Genomic DNA, 27,414 nt, shown 5'->3' with positions numbered 1-27,414 from the left:
GGCCTTGTCCTTGATGTACTCAAGGAGCTTGGATGTTTCATCCTGGACAGTGGTTCCCACACTCACTAGTCCTCGGCCCCCTTCCTTCCGGCCTGCGTACAGTCTCAGGGTGCTGGATTTGGGATGGAACCCTCCATGCATGGTCAGGAGCTTTCGTGTCTTAACATCTGTGGTCTGTATCTCCTCCTTTGGCCAGCTTACAATCCCTGCAGGGTATCTGATCACTGGCAGGGCGTAGCTGTTGATTGCCTGCACCTTGTTCTTGCCATTGAGCTGGCTTCTAAGGACTTGCCTCACTCTTTGCAGGTATTTGGCCGTAGCCGCTTTCCTTGTTGCCTCTTCAAGGTTGCCATTTGCTTGTGGGATACCAAGGTACTTGTAACTGTCCTCAACGTCTGCTATTGTTCCCTCTGGGAGTGACACCCCCTCTGTGTGGACTACCTTCCCTCTCTTTGTCACCATCCTGCTACATTTCTCAAGCCCGAATGACATCCCAATGTCTGTACTGTAGATCCTTGTGGTGTGGATCAGTGAGTCGATGTCTCGCTCACTCTTAGCGTACAGCTTGATGTCATCCATGTAGAGGAGGTGACTGATGGTGGCCCCGTTTCTGAGTCGGTATCCATAGCCAGTGCGGTCGATTATTTGCCTGAGGGGGTTCAGGCCTATGCAGAACAGTAGTGGGGACAGTGAGTCTCCTTGGTATATGCCACATTTGATGGACACATGTGCAAGTGGCTTCCCATTGGCTTCAAGGGTGGTTTTCCACAACCGCATCGAATTCGCAATGAACGCCCTTAGAGTCCTGTTGATATTGTACAGCTTCAAGCACTCAGTGATCCATGTGTGTGGCATTGAGTCATAGGCTTTCTTGTAATCAATCCAGGCAGTGCACAGGTTGGTCTTACGGGTTCTGCAGTCGCGGGCGACTGTTCGGTCAACCAGGAGTTGGTGTTTGGCTCCCCTGGTGTTTTTGCTGATACCCTTCTGTGCTGCGCTTATGTATTGATCCATGTGCCACTTATCTTAGCCGCAATGATGCCTGACATGAGCTTCCATGTTGTGGAGAGACAGATTATTGGTCAATAGTTGGATGGGACTGCACCCTTTGAGGGATCCTTTAGGATCAGGATCGTACGCCCTTGGGTTAACCATTCAGGGTGAGTCCCATCCCTTAGCAGCTGGTTCATTTGTGCTGCCAGGCGCTCGTGGAGGGCAGTGAGCTTCTTTAGCCAGTACGCATGGATCATGTCAGGGCCCGGTGCGGTCCAGTTTTTCATACCTGAGACTGGCAGCTGGTTAGCTCAATTGGTAAGTCACTGGACTTTCACATGGGAGACCCGGGTTCAAATCCCCCCTCTGACGGGGTGGGGGGGAGGCAATGAGCTAACCAGTATGGGTCCTTGGGCAAGACCCTTCGTGCTACTGCGCACCTCATACAATGATGAGAGAGAAAGAAACGTATGACATGCCGGCTCAGACGTCGCCCGGCCAAACAAGGTCTGCATCAGGTGCTGGGGAACCAGGGCACCTTGATGAAAAATGGGCTACTGGAACACGGAGAAATGGGCGAGATATATATATTGTGGATATATATATATATTTTTAGAACTTTTAGAACCGTCAATGTAGCTGATTTTAGATAACTATAGCCTAATTGGTTTAAGTTAAAATGAAATTAATTAATGATAGCATAAGCTATCAATTTTCATCATGAAATAGGCACTATGCAGCTTTTAAATTGAAGGAGTTTTTGTTTTGATGTTTTTTGTTTTTTGTTTTTGTCTACATCATTCAACAGTGTGCAATTTTGTGAGATCAGGGAGTACAGGGGCAGTCATGGATTTGTTCCATGAATAAAATAAAATATGCAATATATTATTATTATTAATATTATTATTATTATTATTATTATTATTATTATGTTTAACCTATACTCTAGAATATGTTCAAGAGAACATATTCCAACATATTGAATGTTGTTTTTTTTTTTTTTTTAACCTATACTCTGACACATGTTCAAGAGAAACAGGTGGACCTTCACCCTTGACTCACATTGTCCACAGCCTATATCGACTCTTTAAATGTGCAGTCATGTGTAAAAAAACAAATATTGTGCATAATTAATCAAATAATGCGTGTGTGTTTGTATGTGTTCAGTTCAATTCAATTTCTAAAACGTGGAGACGGTGCGATTGGCTTTTATTTTGAAGGGCCAACGTAATTCCTATAGAGTTGTATACAGCTTGACAAAGGTGTCTCTGAAATGCGCTTATATTTTTTTGAACTTATTTTTTAATTGATTGATTTAGTTATATTATATTTTAGCAGTCAATAAAAATTAATTTAAAAAGCTGTAGTTTTTGTAAAAGTGTTTTTCTGTTAACCTCCTTTGTTCCCTTGGAGACGCCGTAGACCACGCCCCCTCCAACCTCAGCCGGAAGCGAGCGGACGGACTGGAGAAGTGTGCGCAGCAGAGGACCAAAACAAACCCGAGCACCTCGCCTCTCCTCCGGGATCCCCGCTGCCCACCGCACCGCTGTCATCATGGAAGCCGGAGCCACCCCACTCCGGTGCTTCAGGGACTGTCACCCCGAGGAGAAGTTTGTGGACGACGGCGTGGAGACGGTGACTTCTGTGGAGCAGGTGAGCCGAGATTAGCTCCCTCAGGGCTAGGTGGCTAATGCTAAAGCTATCTCCCTTCAACTCCTGAATGGGGAGCAGCGCTTGATCAGATTTACCAGGCAAAGGACCAAAAACAGCGTGAGATCTTTGTCAACAAACGCGCAAATTAACTCCAATCTTCCATCCGTGGAGTTTGATCTACCACTGTTGTCATATCTGGGTGATTAGGCTGCTGGCCCCTAATGGGATTAAGTTTAATGAACTTAGCCAGACAAGTTAAAAGGTTAAGACTATTCACCACAAAGCCATTGTTAATTTACTGCAGCACGTTAGAGACGCTCCAAGGTCATTTTGAGTTGGCACGATCATCTCCATCACTAAGTTCACTGGAAGTGCTGTGATTTCCTCCTCTTTGGACAGGCACTAGGAGAGAGGCTTGTCCAAAAAGACTCAAGAGTTTCAGGATCATTACTTCAGGACAATAGTAGGTAACAAAAATTAGAAGCTATAAAAACTGAACTATAAGAACTGAAAATTTATTTATTTTTTTCTCTTTTTTTTATTTCTATGTGTGGATATTATTGTAGCAATGTAAAATAATAGTCTTTATGTAGCTGTTGATTATTGCATATACAATTTATCATTTACTGTATGATAATGCAATATATTATTTATGGAAACATCTGAAATAAACTTATCATTATCATTAAAACAATTGATAGGTACAAGGCAATGCAATTTGAATTACGTGTATGTTTAAAAAAAATCTATAGTTGTAGTTGTATAGTTGTAGGTATAAGAACAAACTTAATAACATAGTCTATAGCTGTATTTATGAATTAAAAACTAGGCTTTAAATATACAGGAAAAAACAATTATTTGCGAGTTTGCTTCCCATACATTCTGCTTAGACTAACGGCACAGGTAGTTATAATTTGAAACGTGTATTTATTAAAATTTTTTTGAGTAAAATGCGATGTAGTGTTTCTATTTCATCTTTAAATATTTTTTTTAACAATACAGTTACTTTTATTTAATATCTTGAATGTTAAACAAGCAAAAAGGATCATTTGGAATAATATATATCTATTGTTCATCTTGTTTTTATTCTATGGGAGAGAAAATTGGATTATGGGGAGTCTCGATAGATACTTAATGAGAAAACACAGCTGGTTATTTATGTCACTTACGAATACTCTATAACTTGTCACTTACAAATTGATGCTCTATAATATAAAATCCAGCTCCAGCAGCAAAGATCTCAATAATGGAGAATTAAAACATTTTACAGTACATCTCAGTTACATAAAAGACTTTTTTGGCCTATTGAATTTTTAAACAAAGCAACATTTTCTGTGAAACAAATGAGTCAGCCTTCCCAAATATCACTCGGAACAGTACGGTGGCTTTTTGGCTCAAGAGACAATACAAGTTTTGTCTGCCTACCGGAATAGCAGCCAGTTGAACATGGTGCTTGTCATTCATGCCAACTTTGCGCAGTTTCTAGCTTTTAAGATGACAATTTTATTATAATGAATCAAGTTTGTTGTATGAGTCAGTTTTATGATTGTACAGTACATTATGAGTTTTTAAAATGTCTGATACAGATTTGAATACCAGCAATTACCAAATAATTATGTATTTTTAATCCAGTTTATTCATTTTTTGTCATAATTTTCTTTTGTCTATAGAAAAAAGTGGAACGCAGCATCGAAGAAGTCATCAATGTTTACAAACAGATTCACAATTTACCCGAGTAAGTACTGTTTTAATATTTCTAATGATTATTTTCATAATGTGGGTAATATAAAAAGCAATTTTAGTTTGTTAGTTAGTATAATATTACAATAATTACAAAAGAATGGACTTGATAATAAAAAAACACTCAACATTACATCATAGTACTTTCTTTTATATTACCACGTGGCCTTATATTTGTGTAATCCCTCGTTCAGGTCGTCTACTAGTCGATGTGATCTTGTATCTCGTTTCGATATTAGTTTTAATCTCAATTAGTATCAGATTTTTGTTCATTTTGAGCCCATTTTAGCTCCAGTTGAAGTGTTATTATCAAATTATTCATCATCCCAATGTCTACTGATTGTTGAAACAAGCACACATTTTCCCCCAGACGTTTATTTATTTATATTAAAAAAGGAAATTGATATCTTGAACAACAAAACAGAACTAGTTTCATTTACATCATTATTATGCACAGGATTTGTACATTCAAAGGTGAGTTGCATCTCACCCAATAGGAAACATCTTCACTTGATTCCGGCTTTCCTAAACAAAACTGGGGATGAGACTTTGGATATGTAAACCAGCCCTTCCCGTCTCTCTCTTTTGCTTAAATACACAAGCTGAGGATACACTTTAAATATCACAGTTCAGAAGGAATTCATCAGAGGCCCTATGATTTTGTTGCCTTTTCCAATACTTGACGAGATTATTCATATTTATTTATCAGTCTTTGTGGGTGGTAATTGTCTTTTTTAATATCGCATAAATGTAAATGTATTTAAATCTGGTGACGCAAATTATGTTCCTCAAATTGTGCTCTTACATTACCAGAGCTGAATTTATAAAAAAAAAAAAAAATCAATATCAACAAACTAATCAATACTAAAACTAGAATTGAATCCAGATAAACATTTGCACAAGTATTGATTTTGAATCTGGGCCTATTGCTAGTAAATACTAACAAATAATGAATAATAAATAATATAAATAGTAGATACTAAAACCACATAGCAGTAAAAAAAGTGTATATTTTGCGTTGAAATTTTGAGTCAATTATTTTTTTTGTTTGATTAGGTCAGGTTGCTTTATTCGTACCCGTAGGTAAATTTGTCTTGCAGATTTGAGAGGCAGGTCTCACATTTATCTCATTTATCTCATTGTGGAATAGAAATTTATACTGCATATCAAGTTCTTTCCCTTTTATCATAATCAAGTTTGAAAGTTTAGTATTGTGAAGCAAATTCCAATACACTGTGTCAAAGTTGTTCTGCAAAACAGGATTTTCAGACTTTACATTCACTGTTTTTTTATTTGATTCATAGTCCATAGTAGGGGCGTGCAAAAATATTTAAATATCGATATATCGTATCGTTTAATGTGATGGTACAGTATCGATATCATGGGCTGCTGTGTCGATATATCACCAAGAGTAGTTTTTAGGTTATTTTACTAAATTATTTTGTTACAGTGCTACAGTTTTGTTGCTTGTTTAGAGGAAGGAAACTCTATTTTTACTGTTTTGATGATTAAAATGTTTGTGTTTCATATGAACTTTGCACAAGAAGTGGTTTAACAAAGACTTTTAGTATCACAGCCGCCATTTTGCCTTTATTTTTACTGAACAGTATTGAATCGATTTGGAATATATCGTATTGAATCAAAAGCTCACTGTATCGAGATATGTATCGTATCGACAACTTCTTAATGATACCCAGCTCTAGTCCATAGTACTGCGTCTTGTCAAAAAAAGTCTGTTTGTATGAAAAAAAATGTGCACATGTTGGAAAGAAATATTCAGGAAAGGTTCATTTCTGCCTTGTGAATGTGACTTTTAAAAGTATCGATACCTGCTCAAATGAATATCTAGTTTCAACACTCACTTTAGTATCTGATTTCCGATAATTTTGACAGCCCCTGATAACACGTCAGATATATTCACGCAGTTGTGACCTTTAATTACGGAGTCTATCCATTACGCCTCGGTACACCAGTCCTCACTTTTCCCCTGCAGTCTTGCCTGTGTACTATTCTACCCTCCTGTTATCTAAACTCCGCGTCGATCGGCCCACGTACGCCGCCGCTGCTGCCGTCGCCATCAGCTGTCAACACCACTGCTCCACTAATAGTCTGACTCATCCCATTTCTATGACAACCGGTCAGGCCCTGAATGTCACCAGAGCCAGCGGGGATGTTTGCTTACCACCTCCTCTGTGATAATTGCGCCGCGTCGTGTGTTTAGTAGTAGATCAGCGCGGCTCTACAGAGAATACATCTTTTGTGCGTTTCAAGGTAAATTGTGGTACTTTTGCGGGTTCTGAGTATGCTTCTCCGTGGGGTCATTATGAGCTGTTTACCGCGGTTATTAAATATCTTTTTCATAGCGCAGGGGTTACGTAACATGCAACACAAAATGGAAATGATGTGAAAATGGAAAATGTTAGAGCAATTAAGTTATACAATGAGTCTGGTGGTTTTGTTTGTATGCATTGAACAAAATAGTGAGGATAAAGGTCCAAAGTTTATGCAGGTCATATTAAGTTTGGGTAGTTTTAGGTTGAGTAGTAAGAAAAAACATAGGATGAAATAGAAAGTTTGTATGTAATTGTTGTTATGTTATGATTATGTCCTGAAAATTGTGGTCACGAAGCGATTAGTGATGTCCTGGGTTCAACTCTTCGGGTTTTTCTGTGTTTGCCTGTTCCCCCCCAACCCTATGATCACCTGACCTAAAATTATAATATAGTGACTAGCATGCTAACAGCGCTCTTGCTCTACTTAATGGTTTGCGGATGATAAAAATATTTATTAGATGCTAACAGCACACAGCGGTCTCGTTTTGACTCCAAGAGCTGCTTATTCATACAAATGTTACTTAATTACATATTTTAATTGATATTGTTTATTGTTTATTTATTTCATTCATAAAGTATAAAAAGATGTTAACAGTGTCACAATATTAAACATACAAAAAATGAATGAAAAGGAGCAGTATTTACTCAATTACAGGCATTTTTATTTCTCAAAACTACTATGAGCGGGCCCACTTCCCTACAGACCTGACCTGTAACTTTGCCTGGTGATGTGGCCTGCTTGTCTCCATGGAGATAGTTAAAGTAAATGCTATATTGTAAAAAAAACAAAAAAAAACAATATCACCTGTGGTACATGGAGTCAAACAGATACATAAACGTGCTGTACCTGATTTTTACCATGACAAACAGAATGACTTAATTTTAAAACGGTTTGCAACAACACTTGGCATGCTAATGTGCACTTCCTGATCATCTGACAATACATTTCTTTCCAATTAGTTGCAGACAACACTAGGGGTGTGCAAAAATATCGAAATATCTATATATCTTATTGTTTAGTATCGATATCGTGGGCTACTGTATCGATATATCGCCAAGAGTATTTTTTTGGTACATTTTCTTAAATTTTTTGTTACATTGCTACAGTTTTGTTGCTTGTTTAGAGAAAGGAGGCTCGTTTATTTGACATATTCACTGTTTTTATGATTAAAATGTTTGTGTTTCATATTCACTTTGCACAAGAAGTGGTTTAACAAACACTTTTAGTTTCACAGCCATGATTTAGCCTTTATTTTTTTATTGAACCGTATCGAATCGATTTGAAATATATCGAATCGAAAGCTCACTGTATCGAGATATGTATCGTATCATATCCTATGTATCGAGGTATGTATCGTATCGGCAACTTCTTAATGATACCCAGCCCTAGACAGCTTATAATAAAGACACATTTAGTTCAAATACATGTAAAAAAAAAAAAAAAAAAAAATATATATATATATATATATATATATATATATATATATATATATATATATATATATATATATATATATATATATATATATAAAATTAAAGACGTACTGTAAAAATAATGTTATGCTCCAACACTTTCTAACTCACACTCACACACCATTATGATATTTAAATTGAGTTATCTCGGAAACATTTACATATATTTGCGTTTCCTCTCCTCCATATGGTTAAACAGACCGCAGCCCGTGGAGGAGGTGTGATGCGCCGCAGTGGAGTAATGCTCTGGTCTTCCCTCTCCGTGTCTTTGTGAGGCTCAGGGCAGTGATCCGTGACTAACCCGCGCTGGTAAAGTGTAATTACTGGTCTAGGACTGAGGAGGACAAGCCCTGAATGGGAGGGGGTGAGGGGTCAGCAGGCTTTGAGAAAATACGATCAAGGAGTGCAAGAGAGCGCATTGGTTGAGCTAAGAGTCTGTTGTGGTATTTTGTTGTTTGATTGTAAAGAATAAGTCACGATATTCTAGCTTCCTTGTAGTTTAAAACTGAGCTGGAGCACAGGGCAGAATTTTGTGTCTTCTCTGTTAAATAAACAAAACACATTACCTTCAAAAATGTAAGTTTATACATCCACCAACTCCTTTTTGAACATGTATAAATTCCTTGAAGAGTCATGAATCCTCATTATTGGTTGGTTTATTATACTTTTTGTTATGTATTAATACTGTTGATACATTTTTTTGACTTAGACAAATTTTATTGATCCACAAGGGAAATTATTTGGACACAGTAGCTCACACATCACAGTAAATATAATAAAAAAGAGCAGAAATATAAATGGTAATAATAAATTCAAAATAAGTAGCAAAAAAGAGCAAGAGATAGGTGTCAAATAAGACATAATTATATAAATATAAATGTACAAGTCAAAATAAATAGTAAATAAATAATTTCTATACATGTTCAAAAATAAATGTTTGAACTAAATAACAAAAGCGGTGCCGTTACACACTGTTACACTGTTGATAGGTCCAGCTATTCCAAGATATTTACCACAAACAAAGACATAATTTCTCTAATACTGTGAGCGATATTGACAAAAATGTATATAGATATTTTTGATATTCAGAAAATATTTTCACAAGAATATGCGAAAATGTGGTTCAAGTATTGCAGAAAACATGAACTGACCACAGAATTAACCTCAAAAGGGCAGAAATATGACTTTGTATCTTGGGAAATTACACTAGAAGAATCTGTTTCCTTTTGAGGTAATTTTTTAAAGCTCATACTACTAGAGATGTATATCCAAATCTCACGGTACGATATTTATTGCGATATTTTGAAAAGGCTAATATAAATGTAGATGGGACACTTTTTAACTTTTAAAATACCTTGACAAGATTTTGGTGTGAATTATTTCCATCATAATCCCAAGAATTGAAGTAAAAAACATGTTTCTTCATGTTGTCTGCACTGAAATGAATCATGGGATATGTAGTTCCCGATGTTTATAAGCTGTTGCTGCTATAAAACCATGCATTTAAGCAAAGGAACTTGTAATTCGATATATTGTGACAGCCCACAATATTATTTTGAGACTTTTGACGATACAATATCACGATATTTTGGTTATTGTTTCACCCCTTACATACTACACCTTGTTCTGATCTGTGTTATAATGTTGTTTCCTCATGAAAAACATACCAGGAGTTGCATTTTGTTTCATTTACAAACGTTTAACACACAAACATTGCGTATTTAGGCCGAGTTCTCGTCTCTAGGATTACTCAAAACATGTGTGAATGAAACAAAACACAACTCCAGGACAGTTTTTGAGGAAATATCAACATTACAAACACAATGACAACCTCGTATGTTTGAAACAGCGAAAATAATGTAACCTTAGCGTATTTGCTCCTACATGAACTTTTAGCAAATTCTATCACTTTAGGTTTATATGGTGAGCATAACTTATATTTGTACGTAGTTTTAAATGAATTAATTTTAAATGTCGTTGGGATGATGACTCATCCAGGGAGTAATAGGGAGCAATAATATTTTATGACATAATAAAAATAAAGGCTCAGTCAACAAATTGGAATTGAAGTGAAGTGGAAAAGGCAATTTATTTTAACTGTTTAATTTAAAACCTGAATCCTATACATGGCAGATTGAGCCTTTTTACTCAAATTGTGCTAATTATAATGAAAAACTCCAATGAAATGTAAATATTTAACATAAGTGGTCCTGTATTAAAGTCCTATTTTACGCAGAGTTGTTTTGTTTCATGTTTTTGTTTGCTTTTTTATCTTTAGTTCAGTAGAGTTTGGCAATTCCAAGGTTGAAATTATGCAAAAGCATAAAATGGGGCCATTTAAATTGAAATATTGCCTTGGCTTTGCTAATGTATTTCTGTGTGTTCTGTCTCTCCTCCAGGCCCACCTTATTGCGAGAGCAGCACTACCAGTATCTGAAGAAGGGCTTACGGCACCTATCGGACGCTTATGAGGTAATGTATCTGTGACCTGCTGGAGAAATCTGCACAGACTACACCGAGACTACATACAGTAGGTCTAAAACTGACCTAAAACCAGGACTAAATCAGGATCAAAACAGGAATACATTGAGATAAACCAGGAACACTTTAGCTGAAGGACACCGTAGTAATACTAACTAACAGTAAAAGGCATAATTGATAGAAATAGACCATCTGGCCGATAGTTGGACTTTTTACTGTATTAGCTACTGGTCTTAAATCTTCAGCACAGGCCGATATTTTGTTTCAAGCTGGGCGTACACTATGCGAGTTTTGGCCCTTTTTGAGCAGATTTTTCACTCGTGCGACTGTTTTTGGGATTGTGCAGAGTTTTGGCTTAATCATGTGTCGTGCTTCGTGCTAGTGTACACGGGGTAACGAGAGCCGATTAATGTCACAGAACCATCTCCTGGTCGGCAGTCGTAGGTCGGAAGACTGTCAAACCTGTCTGAAATTTTGCGCTGCTGAAGTAGTTCCACGAGCTCTGAACTTTTAAACCCAACCATTTGGTCGTACAGTGAAACGATCGAAAATATCGCACAGTGTATGTCTGACATTAGTCTATCTGCTGCCGAAAAATACGCACAAAGCTTTATATTAACACTTTAATATGAAGAGACAGCTGCAGAAAATGTGACTACGCAGCTCTTGTAAAGTTGTATGGTAAAAAAAACAGCTGTGGGTAAATTTGTAGTAAATTTAAATTACATAGCCTAGGGAAAAGAAGCAATATCGGCTTAAAAATATCAGCAGACCACACCAGCCGACGGTTGCTTTGTATTCTGTTTTCATATAAACAAACAATAAACCCATATCAATCACTCTCAAATAATTACTGCTTTTTTCAGCCAGTATTCATTATATTAATAATTCATTAACATTACTAGCACTTTGTAAATACACTATAATCTTAATAAGCGTTAATGTGTGTTTTCTAAATGCTACCTAATAGATGTATAAGCACTAATTAGCGTACAAATTGCCACTTAGTTAGTGATTAATATGTGGTCCCTACAATAAAGTATTACCATTTTGAATACACTGATCCTGATCCTAAGCTTAAAAAAGACATAAAAACTGTCTGAACTGTACTAGGATAAACCCATGTCTAAATACCAGTAGGAGAACAGAAGTAGAATATTGAAGCGCTTCAGGATTCAGAATGTAATTATGTTGTACTCCCAGATGGGGGCAAGAGCCAGTTTTTCCTGTTCATTACATCATACTTTCCTGTGAACTTGAAATTAATCGCTCCCATCCGTATTAAGGGGTCTGCCAAGATTTTTTTTTGTCATATACTTGAGCAAAAATGTGTCTTGCCCCAGTTCAGATATATTTTATAAGCTGCTCTTGAGCTCAGAACACGTCTGCTGGCTGCTGTCCTTATCTAATTAGAAAGCAGGAATTGCACATTAGCTTGCTAGTCGCTAGTTCTGCTGTCATGTAGGGATGGGACAAGATCTCGTGCCACAAGATCTTGCGAGACAAAATTGCTACAAGATTGTGCGCACAAGATCACAAAAAATATCTTGTGAGATTTGTGATGGAAATTTATTTGTGGAAAGATTTCTCTCAATCTGTTTTTGTGTGAATGAATGTGATTTCTACCTGAGCACAGATCAGTCATTAACATGTGTAAAAGCTCAGCAGACTCAACTGTCCTCAAATGTAAGTTGAGTTGATTAACACCGGCCTGTAAAACAAAAGTCACTCTACTTTGATATGTATGTGACTTGTATTTATGTATAAATACTCAGAACTCAAATGCTCTGGGGCAGAAACTCAGGAAGTGAGATGCTCTGGGGGCAGGAGAGTCAGAGGTCAGATGCTCTGGGGGGAGAGGCTCTTGGTCTGTGGCCAGATCAGGCCTAGGTCTTGTCCATATCTGCTGTAACAAGAATAAACCTTGGTCTGTATTCCAAAAACTCACTGGGCTTTGCAAATGGAATCAGTTTTTCTTCAAGAGCTACATAATTTTTTCCACAACAGATTCAGAGTAGCCGCGGGGTCTTAAAAGCTTTAAAAAGGTCTTAAATTTCATGTTCCTAAATTAAGGTCTTAAAAAGTCTTAAATTTTGTTGTCCAAGTCTTATTTTTTTCACAAAGGTCTTAAATTTCATTAGCCTATTTTTTTTTTTTAATGTAAACTCAACCAGGCTGCAGTGCAATGTTAAACGGAGGAAAAAAAAAAAAAAACATCAACGTGAAATCATGTAATGTGAATGAACATCTAATTTGGAGTATGTGCACACAATACTTTGGTTTCTGGCGCCGACGGCAATGACTAAACCATCAGTAAAGTGGAGGAAGACTTTGGATGGATCATGGGGAAGTGTCCGTTTAATCCACAGTGGCTCTTAAATTCTAGATTTAGTAGTTGGTTGGTCAATATTAGACTTGGATCTGGTGTTTTTCTCCTGCATAATGGGTGCGATGTTGGTCTTAATTTTCATTTAAGGGGTCTTAAAAAGCTTTTTAAAAAGTCTTAAATTAGAGGTAGTCAAACCTGGGGATACCCTGAGATTTTTTCTTCTGAATATACCTTTGGTTTTGAAAAAAAGAGTTAAAAGCTGGTGAGTTGTACAATTTGAGAAGCTGTAGTTCCAAAAAGCAGTAGTGCAATGACCGTTAAAGTATTATATAAAATAAAAAAAAAAAGTGAAGCCAAAACTGTGAAATGGATAGCACTAAATATATATTACAAATTATGTCGAAAGCTTGCCTTGTCTCGTTCTTCTGGACCTAATCTCGTCTACTCGTGAAACTTATGTCTCGTCACACGCTTTCTGTCACGGCAAAACTCCGCTTTGGTGTCTGAGATTTGTGAAAAGTACTTATAAACTCATCACGGTGAATAATTTGGATGCTCAGAATGCATAAGGTAAGTGAAGAATAACTTTGGACCACTGCAAACTGTTATCAACTCTTAGACCGAAACTGCTGATGAGCCCCAGAGCAGCCCAAAGTCCACAGTTTGCAAACCTCTTCCCTCATTAATGAATAATTGAGTGGACACAGCTCGCAGACAAACTTGATGCTCACAATACTCATAGAGCCGTTTATGAGGAATGTGCTTCCAAAATGGCAGCAGGACAAAGTGACTAAGTGTCTCTCAGATGCTCCGTGTTCTTGGCTGTGGAGATTTCACTGGAGCTCCAAAACACGCTCACCAGGGAATACATTTAATTAGATCAGCAAGTGCAGCTAAATCTCCATTAGACCGCTCTGTCAAATACAAGTGTTCAGGACCATCGGGCGGGTAATTATTATCCGCCAAAATGGAAGTCTAAACTACGGTGTTATGAATATCATTTACTGTATTTTCTGCACTATGAGGCGCTCGGGATTATAAGGCGCACTGTCATTGAATGGTCTATTTTCTAGTCTTGGTCTTTTTTCACATATAAACCGCACTGGACTATATAAACGAAACACAGCAGTTAGATAAGTCAGTCAAACTTTATTTAATGCGTTCACAAACTTTGTTCAATTGTAACATGTAAAAAAATACTGTCTGAGACGCTAAATTGTTCGTGTATTCACAATAACTCATAATTGGTCAAACAGTTGGGCGATTACAGCGTCCAGCACGCCCGCATCCCTCTCGTCATTATCCGAGTCAGTGTGGTTACTGTTCCCTGGCAGTTCAGTGATGATTCCGATTTTGGTGAAAGCTCAGACCACGGTTGATACTGATCCTTAGCCCAGGCGTCCATGATCCATTGGCAGATCGTGGCGTAAGTCGCTCGGCGCCGTCTCCCTGTCTTGGTGAATGTGTGCTCACCTTCTTTCATCCACTGCTCCCACGCAGCTCACACTTTAACTTTGTAACCGCCTTGAGTTTAAAGTCGGCGTTGTAAGTGTGTCTCTTGATGGGTGCATTTTGATATTAAAAGGAATCACAGTATGTATTACTCCGCGATGCTCCTGAATACAGCAGCCTTAATGCTGCAAGTGGTGCGGCTTTGTAGTTTACTAAAGTCGTACTAAGACACCCCAATAAATTCATATATAATGCACTCTGGATTATAAGGCGTTTCAGTCGTTTTTTGATTAAATTAAAGGCTTTTAAGCATGCCCTATAGTGCGGAAAATATGGTATGTATTCATAAATATACACAGAAGAGAGAACAAGAAGCAATGTTGCATCATTATTCCATTCGTACTGGTTGTCTAGTTAATAGTAAGTTTGCAAACCTGGGTCCTAACAAAAACATTTGTAATACACTGGCTGTGATCCTAAACTAAAATGAACTGACCTGTGACAGAACCATGTCTAAAATACCAGTACCAGTGGTTTTCAGATTTAGATGTCATACTCTCAGATGGGGACCAGAGCAAGATTGACACAACTCAAGAAATCTCAAAATTACAACAAAACTTTATAATGCAGGGGTCTCCATCCTGTAGCTTGGGAGGTTCCAGTAGCTCTTTACCCCCTTCCAAGTAGCTCGCCAAGGGATTTCTGAATTCTATGTATTGCGGATAATAAGTAAAATTTGATTAATTACCATTGTAAATGTATTATTTTGAGGCCTATCTTGGTGCATCGATGAATGGTTTATGTTTAATAAGCATCTAACTGTTCCTTATCTAAGGCTCGCCGTGGCTCTTATATTTCCTGTTTCTTTGCTTTGGTAGCTCTCTTGCATTTTTGTTTTTGTAAAGGTAGCTCACTGGAGAAAAAAGGTTGGAGACCCCTGCTATAATTTATGAGACGGGTTTAGACCTGTGTGTTAATATTAATAGTAAATACTGCCCTACAAAGGTAAAAGATCTTGACTCGCCAGAGCGTGAAACTGAGAAAAATGAGTTCAGAGTTTCCAAGCTGTGGTTTCTTGTGTGGTTTCAGATGTTACGGTCGTCATACTTTCTCACTGAAACAATAAAATTTTCTCGCAATATTTATTCACATGTCAAAGGAGGTCTCAAATACCCCCCAAAATGACATTAACTCATTTTTGACCAAACACGATGTTACAGTGTTGTGCCTTTGCAGAGCAGAATAGTAATGGTTCATGTTTCAAAACTCCCCCTGACTACCACCAGTTCTTACACGTCATTAAGCTGCCCACTCACCTGAAGGGCTGTTCAGTCATGTCCTCAGTTCACCTTGCCTGTGGTTTGTGCTTGAGTGATGGTGGTGGTTGGAGGGGCTGATTGATTGGCAGCCTCGCCTCCGTCAGCCTGCCACAGACAGATGTGGCTGCATAAGTAGCTCACCACCAGCGCGGAGTGTGGAGAGAATGAACAATGACACAGTGTAGTGCAACAGGACTGAGCTTTACAAGTGTGATTCATCCTTATTATAACATTTTTATTGTTTTAACCCAAAGTTGTGCGTGTGTGAATTTGTGTGTGTATTTGTGTGTGTATTTGTGTGTGTATTCGTGTGTATATTTGTGTGTGTATCTTCATGCGTGTGTGAATTTGTGTGTATATTTGTGTGTATCTTCATGTGTGTGTATTTATGTGTGTGTATATTTGTGTGTGTATTTATGTGTGTATCTTCATGTGTGTGTATTTATGTATGTGCATTTGTGTGTGTATTTGTGTGTGTATTTATGTGTTTATATTTGTGTGTGTATTCGTGTGTATATTTGTGTGTGTATTTGTGTGTGTATTTGTTTGTGTATTTATGTGTCTATATCTTCATGTGTGTGTATTTATGTGTGTGTATTTATGTGTGTGTATATTTGTGTGTGTATTCATGTGTGTATATATTTGTGTGTGTATTTATGTGTGTATATTTGTGTGTGTATTCATGTGTGTATCTTCTTGTGTGTGTATTTATGTGTGTGTATTTGCGTGTATATTTGTGTGTGTATCTTCATGCGTGTGTATTCATGTGTGTGTATTCATGTGTGTGTATTTGTGTGTGTATTTGTGTGTATTTATGTGTGTATATATTTTGTGTGTGTGTATTCATGTGTGTGTATTCATGTGTGTATCTTCATGTGTGTGTATTTATGTGTGTATGTATTTGTGTGTGTATTATGTGTGTATATATTTGTGTGTGTATTCATGTGTGTATATATTTGTGTGTGTATTCATGTGTGTATATTCATGTGTGTATTTCATGTGTGTGTATTTGCGTGTATATTTGTGTGTATCTTCATGTGTGTGTATTCATGTGTGTGTATTTGTGTGTGTATTTATGTGTGTATTTGTATGTGTATTTTCATGTGTGTATCTTCATGTGTGTGTATTTGTGTGTGTGTATATTTGTGTGTATATTCATGTGTGTATCTTCATGTGTGTGTATTTATGTGTGTATTCGTGTGTATATTTGTGTGTATATCTTCATGTGTGTGTATTTGTGTGTGTATTTGTGTGTATATCTTCATGTGTATCTTCGTGTGTGTATTTGTGTGTGTATCTTCTTGTGTGTGTATTTATATGTGTATATCTTCGTGTGTGTATTTATATGTGTATATATTCATGTGTGTGTATTTATGTGTGTATTTGTGTGTGTATATTCATGTGTATATCTTCATGTGTGTGTATTTGTGTGTGTGTGTGTATTCATGTGTGTGTATTTATGTGTGTGTATTTGTGTGTGTATCTTCATGTGTGTATCTTCGTGTGTGTATTTATGTGTGTGTATTTGTGTGTGTATATATTCATGTGTGTATGTTCATGTGTGTGTATTTATATGTGTGTATTTGTGTGTGTATATTCATGTGTGTGTATTTCTGTGTGTGTGCAGTGCCTGGACGCGAGCCGGCCTTGGCTGTGCTTCTGGATCCTCCACAGTCTGGAGCTGCTGGAGGAGCCCATCCCCTCCACTGTGGCCTCTGAGTGAGTCACTCTTCATTCTCATGCACCACATCCAGGACCTAATGACACAAACAAAGGTGCACTTTGGATACAAGTTGTTGTTGAGAGCATCACAAAGTATATAGAAAAAGCAGGAGGAGGTAAGAAGGGGAGCAGGGTGTGGTAGAACAGACAGTATGGAGCCCACAGATAAGCAGAGAAAATACAACAGGTTTTCTCAGTAATAGAGGAGACTGGTGACCCCCCGTAGTCAGATTTTTGCCCCATAACAAAACAAACTGAGCGATACCTTTTGTGCTTGTATTGATCATCATCATTATTATCAGTAGCGTATCTTGAATTCATCTTTAATTTGTTTTTTATTAGTAGAGGTAAGTAATGTAATAATGTATATAAATGATAATGTAAGGTATATAAATAAAGTATTAAATTAGCTTTGCGTAATATGAACCTGTGAAAAACTGTACACTACAAACAGGCTGGATCTGAATTTGTGTATCGTTAATTCGTTTTTCAATATAAAACTAAAATAAGAAAATGACAAAACAACTATTTTCTTCATTATTTGGCTCGAAAACCAAAATGAAAAAACAGATAACGATTTGGTTTTTTCAGTTTTCGATTTTGTGTTTAAATGAATAATGGAAAAAAGAGATAAAGGCTGTTTCCAGTTTCCGTGACTTAAACTGCGATGCCGAACTTTAGCGCCGCATATGGACTGAACCAGGAATAAAACAGAACCAGGTCTGAAACCAGACCAGGACTGAGTCCAGGACCAGACTGGGACCAGAACTGAGACCTGAACTAGACCAGAACTGAGACCGGAACCAAACAGGGACCGAGACTGGGACTCAGACCGGGACCAGACCAGGACCAGACCATGATTGAGACCATGACTGAGACCGGGACCGAAACCAGGACTGAAACCGGGACTGAGACCGGAACCAGACCAGGACTGAGACCAGGACTGAGACCAGGATTGAGACCAGGATTGAGACCAGGACTGAGACCAGAACTGAGACCGGGATCAGACCGGGACTGAGACCAGGACTGAGACCGGGATTGAGACCGAGATTGAGATGGGGATTGAGACCGGGATTGAGATGGGGACTGAGACTGAGACTTAGACTGAGACTTAGACTGAGACTTAGACTGAGACCAGGACCAGACTAGGACTGAGACCTGAGCTGAGACCGGGACCAGACCAGAACTGAAAACAGTTTAGTCCTGGTTTAGTCTTGGTTCAGTCCTGGTTCAGTCCTGGTTCACTCCGACATCACAGTTTTAATCACAGAAACGAGAAACGGCCATTATCTGTTTTTTCCATTATTTATTTAAACCCAAAATCTGAAACTGAAAAAAAACGAATCAATATCCATTTTTTTCATTTTTGTTTTTAGAGACAAATAATGAAGAAAATAGTTGTTTTTTCGTTTTCTCATTTTTGGTTTTATATTGAAAAACAAATGAAAGAATAATACACAGATTGATCTGGCATAACTCAGAAAGCAGCATTGTTCATACTTCCAAGCTAAACGTACAAAACGAGACTTCCACAATGAGAGCGATATGTAAGTGCCCCAGATTTGAGTATTTTTTAACTGTATTAGCTCTCCTCATGTTTTTCCCATTCAGAGCTCTTTGTGATGTGGGTGCGGTGCTCTATAAATAAAAGATACAGATAGTGACTAGTGCAGAGGGTTCACAGTTGTGCTAAATGATAATAGATGATGACTTGCTCGGGCTGGATCTGAAGCTGCTCCAGAGGGAATAGTGTGAGGCCAGCTGCTGTATTTATCATGCACAGGCAGTACAATACAAGAGAGTACTGCCCACAGAGGAGAGCAGGGAAGACAAAGGTACTAAGAAGGTCCTTTTAAAATAACTATATGACTAGCATTGCAGTAAAAAGTCTTTTTGTGTGTACTTTACAGCGTGTTGCTTATTGATTCTAGGTTAGGTTTTGCTTGAAATCATATCTGTGATTTTTAATAATGTGACTTTCCTAGTTAAATATTAATGAAACTATATTAGAGCTGCTATCTGTAAGTCTATTTTATTGTTTTAACCAGTAGATGTCAGATGTGAAACCTGTCTAAACACTATAAGACAGCAGTAACATAGACAGCATCTAGTGGTGATATGTGAGAATACAACAGGGACAGGTCGGCCAGTCTAAATTTACCTGGAATGTTGCAGAATATGGCTTTAAAACAACAACAACATTTAAAAGGAAATACTTGCGGGTAAAAATTGCAAAATATTTTATCAGAATTGCCTTTTGTTTAAACGGTGACAGCGTTTTTAGGGCTTAAACCTACCACCTCGATACACAGGCCACGATACGATACATATCGCGATACAGTGCACTTTCGATTCTATATGATATATTTCAAATCAATTCGATACAGTTCAATAAAAAATAAAGGCTAAATCGTGGCTGTGATACTAAAAATCTTCGTTAAACCATGTCTTGTGCAAAGTTCATATGAAACACAAACATTTTAATCCTCAAAACAGTGTCAAAATGTCAAAATGTGTTTCATAAATGAGTTTCCTTTCACTCCACAAGCAACAAAACTGTAGCACTGTAACAAAATAATTTAGTAAAACAGATGTAAAAATACTCTTGGTGACATATCGATACAGTAGCCCACGATATCGATACTGTATCATCACATTAAACAATACAATATATCGATATTCCGATATTTTTGCACACCCCTACTGTCCAGAGTGGAAAAGTTGAATACGCTCTGCCGTAGCGTTTCTGTCCACACTGCCCAAGACTCAGAACTCTGGTCAGATCTGCTCACGTCGCATACGCATTTACGTCACATTCATCACCACCTGTTGTCACCACCGAGCCGCCTGGCATGCACACACAATCGAATTCCACACACTTTTGCGTCACCGTATGCACGCAGATTTCCTCTCGAAAACGCTCGTCTAAACGCAGAAAAAAAGTGAAGACACGGCGCCACTTTTGCGTCATCTGTTCAGACCGTCATCATATAAACATTGCTCTAGCCAACAGTTTTTCAATTCTCACCTTTTTTATTGAAAATCAAACACCTAAGCAAGACCATGAACGCTTGTACTGATCACAGCTCCTGAAAATGTGTAGTTTAAATCCATTTTGTATTTTCTTGACTTTTCACCATCTTAAAACTGATTTGACATTTGTTGACTTTGATGATTTGTTTGGTAATCTGTGCATAATGTCACCATGGTAACTGCTAGGGGTGTGAAAAATATCGAAATATCCATATGTTTTAAAAAATCAGGCATAGCCCCTTGAAAGGTGCACTGTGTAACTTTTCTGGCATGCAGAACACCTCCAGTATATGATGTCACTGTCCTCCCAAAATCCCTCAAATCTAAAAAGCATCATTAGCCTGAACACAGCGTCGCCAGAGCCTGTCACATTTTGAGTGAATCTCCGGCTCTGTGGACCAGGTGGCGTTTCGTTCTTCACTTGATTACATTCTCACCTTTCCAAACCAACAGTAGACTCATATCTGTGAAGCAGAGCAGCCCTGACAGACTGTGTGCCCACGCTCCCATTGTGAGCGCCAGCCGTGCCAACTCACCGGCTGGCACTGCCCCTCGGCACCGGCCAACAAACAGGGCCTGGCTCTTCAAATCTGTGTGGAACTATGTGACTCTGCCTGGTTTAGATAAGGAGAAGTCAAGGTTGAGAACAGAGCAACACCTTTGGTACAAACCTGTTTAGAGTTGGCACAATTTAAACATTTCTTACTGTATTTTGATTTTTAGGAATAGACTGGATACTCAATACCATTTCCACTCCACAATGATGACAAAAACACTTTATTTAGACAGTAGAATATGATTTTCCACATTAAATAATAGCACTTTTTTATGTCTGTGTAATCCCTTAGTGGGCGTATACTAGTCTGTGTACTCCAGATCATTTTAAAGCGAATTCAGAAAAGGTTCATTTTTGTCCTTTGAATGGGACTTTTAGTATCGATACTTGCTCAAATAAATATCTTGTTTCAATGCTAGTTTTATTATTCATGAAGTATCTGATTTTCGGTCATTTTGACAACCCAGTGAGACCCTATCAATATGAACATTTGAGTTTTGATGTAAAGGGGGCTAGAGATCCCAGTAGCTGATATGTCTGTTATATTTAGGGGGCATATTACGCCATTTTCTGATCTATTTGATAATGTTTTCTCATCAGAAAACAGACCTGGAGTTGTGTTTTATTTCATTCACACGTTTAAAACACAAACCCTGCATATTTAGTCTGAGTTTTTCTCTCAAACTGAAAACATTCTGTTCCAACTTGTGATGTCATGTGGTAATACAGGAAGCACTTCGCTATGTTTTTAAACTCCACACACCTTCACTAGAATCATTTGTTTAATTTCATCTCTGGAATTGCCAATCTCTACTGAACTAAAGTTAAAAGGAGCTGTTAAACTTGAAAACTACCTCTTCATGACATCACAAGGTGGAGCAGAGCATTTTGAACTTTGGAGGTGTAGACAGACTAACAATGAAGTATTACTCAAACATGTGTGAATGAAACAAACACAACTCCAGGTCTGTTTTTGATGAGGTAACAACATTATAACTAGGGCTGGGTATCAGTAAAGTTACCGATATGATACATGCTTCAATACATAGGCCACGATACGATACGTCGTGACTTGGACTCAAGTCAGACTTGAGTCACTATTTTTAGGACATGAGACTTTATAAAATGGAGTAAGACTTGGGATTTGACTTGAACTTTAAGGTCATTGACTTGGACTTGAGGCCCGTGACTTGAGAAGACTTGAGAATCACTTTTAAATCTGAATTCTTTCTGTTCTGACCGTAATGACTCACACTAAGATCTTGTCAAGACATTTAAAAAGGAAGTATTTACATTTCTACTGCTCTTTTATATACACTATAAATACTCATATATACATATACAATGATGAAGTACAATTTATCATATAAATTGCAAAAATCTAAGCTATATTTGGTACTTTTGTTACAAGACTTGAAATGACTTGAAGCTCAAAGCAGACGACTTGGACTTGACTTGGACTTATGGACCAGTGACAGTGCACTTTCATTCTGGTATATATTTCAAATCCATTTGATACAGTTCAATAAAAAATAAAGGCTAAATCATGGCTGTGTACCAAAAGTCTTGTGCAGTGAAAATGAAACACACCCACTTAAATCATCAAAACGGTGAAAATGTCAAATGTGTTGCATAAACGAGTTTCCTTCCGCTGAAAAAAGCAACAAAACTGTAGCTCTGTAACAAAATAACTGAGTAAAATATACCAAAAATTACTCATAGTGATATATCGATACAGCAGCCCATGATATCGATATCAGCACACCCCAATAATAACATGGTTTAAAGCTCACAAGTGTCAATTTTGTGTAATAATAATGCTTCACAGGACTCTGAAAGCTCACAGGTGGCACTTCTCTGCTCTGTCCTTAGTGTATGTCACTTCCTGTCCCGCTGTCAGTGTCCGAGCGGCGGTTTCTCTGGAGGTCCGGGTCAACACGCTCACCTGGCACCCACCTACGCTGCTGTCAACGCCCTGTGCATCATCGGGACAGACGAGGCCTACAACATCATAGACAGGTACCAGCACACTCAAATCAAACACTGGGGTTATGTAATGTCATGTCAGACTGTCCTTTTGTGTGTGTTCGCGAGCGCTCCGCCGCTGCTTTAAGACGTGCGGCTTATCGGTGAGGCAGCCATATTGCTTTTCATAAACCCCCTCACCTTCTGATATTGAAGATGTTATCACGAGGAGAAAAAACAGACACGTATCACTACACTTCAACCTCGCCTTCATGTTTTGGCAATAACAGTATTCAGGCTTTACAAATGTTTTTTCTGTCTAAAAAAAGTATAATTCTGAATATTGTATTAATGATTTACAGGCACGTTTAAAATTTTGGATTTGATACGGATAAATACCTTTTGATTGGATCGACAAGATAGATTAGATGGATAAAACTTGAACACTATTTGCAGTGAAAATCCTTTGTCTAGCCTGTATAATACTTTAAATACAACATGAAACACTTTCCTTAGTATAAATATCCTCAGATTAATAGAATAACTCTCACGATAACAAATTTTGAAGTTTGATATATTGCTAAAGAAAATATAGACGATAAACGATAATACTAAATGTCATTATACCCTTGACGCAATCACCCTAATGCAGGATTTGCCCCCCAAAATATCTTCTGTTTGTACAATATTAAAGAATGTGAGCCTCAGTAAAATAAATGAAACACTTAATGAGTCATAGAAGTTATTTATTCTACCCTCTACCCATCTTCCTTTTAAAAGAGCACACAAGAATGACAGAACACAGACAGACGGCCAGACAAAATAAAATAAAAGAACAAGCAAGCAACTGACAATAATCCAAAGTATAATAATCAACAGAAAGAATAAATATGTATGTCCTGTTAATCAATTTGTGGTGATCTGGCATTGAGTCAGGAATTTTCTCCAAATTCCTTCATGTCTCTGCTTTTTGTTCATTTGAATAACAGAAACCATTTCACAAAGCCACTGTTCAAACTTTGGGGGTGTGGTGGACTTCCATGTTAACAAAATAAGTTTTTTAGCCACCACCGTCCCAAGCTGCAGCGACCGCCAGACGAGTCCCAAATTGTCTGTCCAAATATGGCTAAACTATAATCAGGTTTAACCCCTTAAAGGCTGATTTTTTTTATACACTACTGTTCAAAAGTTTAGGGTCACCCAGACAATTTTGTGTTTTCCATGAAAAGTCACACTTTTATTTACCACCATGAGTTGTAAAATGAATAGAAAATATAATCAAGACATTGACAAGGTTAGAAATAATGATTTATATTTGAAATAATATTTTTTTTCCTTCCAACTTTGCTTTCGTCAAAGAATCCTCAATTTGCAGCAATTACAGCATTGCAGACCTTTGGTATTCTAACTGTTAATTTGTTGAGGTAATCTGGAGAAATTTCACCCCACGCTTCAAGAATCCCCTGCCACAATTTGGATTGGCTGGATGGGCACTTCTTGCGTACCATATGGTCAAGCTGCCCACTTCTCTTTCTACTCTGCTTAGAGCCTTTTGTGCTGTTCTCTGAAGGGAGTAGTTCACACCGTTGTAGGAAATCTTCAGTTTCTTGGCAATTTCCCGCATGGAATAGCCTTTACTTCTAAGACCAAGAATAGACTGTCGAGTTTCACATGAAAGTTCTCTTTTTCTGGCCATTTTGAGCGTTTAATTGACCCCACAAATGTGATGCTCCAGATACTCAACCTGCTCAAAGGAAGGTCAGTTTTATAGCTTCTCTAACCAGCTAAACTGTTTTCACCTGTTCTAACGTGATGCACAAATGTTTTCTAATCATCCTTTAGTCTTCTGATGCAATGATCAAACACATTGTACCATTAGAACACTGGAGTGACAGTTGCTTGAAATGGGCTTCTATACACCTATGGAGATATTGCAACAAAAACCAGACATTGCAGCTAGAATAGTCATTTATCACATTAGCAATGTATAGAGTTTATTTCTGATTAGTTTAAAGTTATCTTCATTGAAAAAAAACAGTGCTTTTCTTTCAAAAATAAGGACATTTCTAAGTGACCCTAAACTTTTGAACAGTAGTGTAGATGTATATAAAGAAATGTTTTGTGTGTGTTTTTGCCTTCAAGTAGATGGTAAATTAAGTTGAGATTATTACTTTGACTATAGTAAAAATATATATATATAAGGAATTTGGGTATGTTGCAAATTTGCGACAACTAGAAACAAGTGCTTCCAAATGTTCTTAGTAAGATCCTGCATATGCACTAACCAACATTGTAAGAATACAGCAGCTACCTCGGATTATATCTTGATCCAAATGTAGTAAATTGTAGACCAAAAAAGCAAAACCAAAACAGATGAGCGTGTGTTCCTTTGGCACAGGAACATCTATCACACTGGGAAGACACAGTTGGGAAAATTCTGTTCAATTTTGTTTTAAAACAGTGCAATCTGTGTACCACCTTGAACTGAATAAATCAGTATCGACTGTCAATGGAACAAGAATGAATTTGCACCAAGGCTTTTTCCCCGAATTTAGATCTTTAAACCCCATGCTTCCTACAAATGTTCTATGGAGACAGAAGTAGAGAAACAGTCCACAAATTGCGAGATGAGATGTTTAGGATCAGGTGAGAGCTGCAGCTTGTCATAAAATTTGGGAGAGGGTGGAATAGGTTCATAATGCTTGTATGTCTGTTTCATATAGTGTCGAATTTGGAATTTATCACGGACAAAAGAGGCAAACTGACCACTAATATACAAATCGGTCAGCTCTACAATACGCTTTCTCATTCATGTCACACACAGAATCATTAGGTAACTGATTCCCTGTTTTAATCTGTTGTAAAATGGGAATTCCTCGAGATATATTTTTTCTTAAAGGGCTCGTCTCATGGTAGATTCGAAAACAGAAACAAGCCCAAGACCCCCTTCATCTTTCTACTTCACCCTCTACAGTTCTAATCTTATTGTAGTTAAGGAGAAGTACGAAAAATTCCTTTCTAGTATCAAAAAATAAAAGAGAAAATTGTTCCATCTATCATGTATTGAACGAGAAGTCTATTGATACTTTGGAGCTGATGTCAACATTCCCTGAGGATGTGAGGCTAACTAAAGGCACTACTCTGTCTGAAGCTCTATTAAATTTTAGTTTGGGCTTACATAAAATTACAGCCAACAATTTTTTAGTCAGTCACTCTCACCTTTTTGTTGAAAATTCAATTCATCGAAACAGGACCGTGAACACTCGTATTGATCAGACTCCTAAAAATGTGCTGTTCAAGTCAATTTTTTTTTTTTTCTTGAGTTTTCAGGCTATCTTAAAACCTTTTTGGCAGTGTTTGCTAATATCTCCATGGGAACTGCCGAACATTCCAACACAGAAATAGATGTAGAATGCCCCAAGCATGTTTTGCTGCAAAATTTTAGTGTCGTGCATTAAAACTGTGAGATGAAACCTTGCATTTTTACATTGATTTTATGATTATTGACTACAGGACTGAACAACAGTGAAAACCTAAATTTACGCTACTTTCATATCAATACCAGTGAGTGCTTTGTTTTCTCATACATTTACATGTCTTGCCAGCTGAGTTACACAGATGGCGCTGTTCCCTTACCAATGCAGGTGGGAGAATAGCCCAAACTTTTTTGAAAGAACATTTTTGATAATGATCTTAGAAGACCAACTGAACTGCTCTGAAGTGACTCCATTTTGCTTCTAAAACTGATTATATCATTTTTTCCCATTATATTAAAACCTAAATCATCACAATTACTGATTATCCAAATAACCTCTTTAGATCTCACTGGAGAATCCCACACTTGAAAAAGTCTACAGAATTCTTACTGTTATTTTATGGTCTGTACAATATTGATCTATATCAGCCCCTGCTATCAGCACCATCAATACTTAACTTAATTGTTTTCTCTCTAATTATCTTAATCATAATTTACTCAAAATATATATACAAGCAATAGTATTAAGGATCCTTTATATTAAGTATAAAGGATTTTTTACATGCTGCTTTTGTTTTTATGATTTATGTAACACATAAATCATAAAAACAAAAGCAGATCAAACATGAAATACAGTGCAGCTCATGTACGAGAACTTTCAACACTACAGCATTTTCTAAAGCTTTAAAATAGGGGTTGTTCAATGGTCAAATATGTCAACATGTTTAACAACTGAGGGTGTGTTGGTTTAACTCTTGACTTTGAACTTGAAATCAACAGTCTGAAATGAATTGTGTGTATAGTGAGTTAGTGTGCTGGTGTTATGTCATTTTTTTGTGTGATTGTTGTTGTACTTTTCCTTGTCCTGTAGATGATTTTACATCAACCTG

General features: G+C 37.4%; 1 protein-coding gene across 1 annotated transcript in view; it reads left to right on the top strand.

Moving 5' to 3' along the window:
* Positions 1 to 2,440: 2,440 nt before the first annotated feature.
* The window catches only part of fntb (farnesyltransferase, CAAX box, beta), a 47,988-nt gene continuing 23,014 nt past the window's right edge, over positions 2,441 to 27,414 (top strand). Inside the window, exons 1-5 of the mRNA XM_020924265.2 lie at positions 2,441 to 2,646; positions 4,317 to 4,381; positions 10,592 to 10,664; positions 17,401 to 17,492; positions 22,957 to 23,103. Of these exons, the coding sequence (XP_020779924.2) occupies positions 2,548 to 2,646; positions 4,317 to 4,381; positions 10,592 to 10,664; positions 17,401 to 17,492; positions 22,957 to 23,103 (476 nt within the window). The 5' untranslated portion in view covers positions 2,441 to 2,547. The remainder of the gene's footprint in view (positions 2,647 to 4,316; positions 4,382 to 10,591; positions 10,665 to 17,400; positions 17,493 to 22,956; positions 23,104 to 27,414) is intronic.

This window comes from Boleophthalmus pectinirostris, unplaced genomic scaffold (genome assembly GCF_026225935.1).
Source record: "Boleophthalmus pectinirostris isolate CB_2022bp ecotype Guang Dong unplaced genomic scaffold, ASM2622593v1 HiC_scaffold_13, whole genome shotgun sequence".
In the NCBI taxonomy this organism is placed as follows: domain Eukaryota; kingdom Metazoa; phylum Chordata; class Actinopteri; order Gobiiformes; family Gobiidae; genus Boleophthalmus; species Boleophthalmus pectinirostris.
The sequence above is the reverse complement of the archived record's forward strand: the minus strand, read 5'-3'. Positions and strand labels throughout refer to the sequence as shown.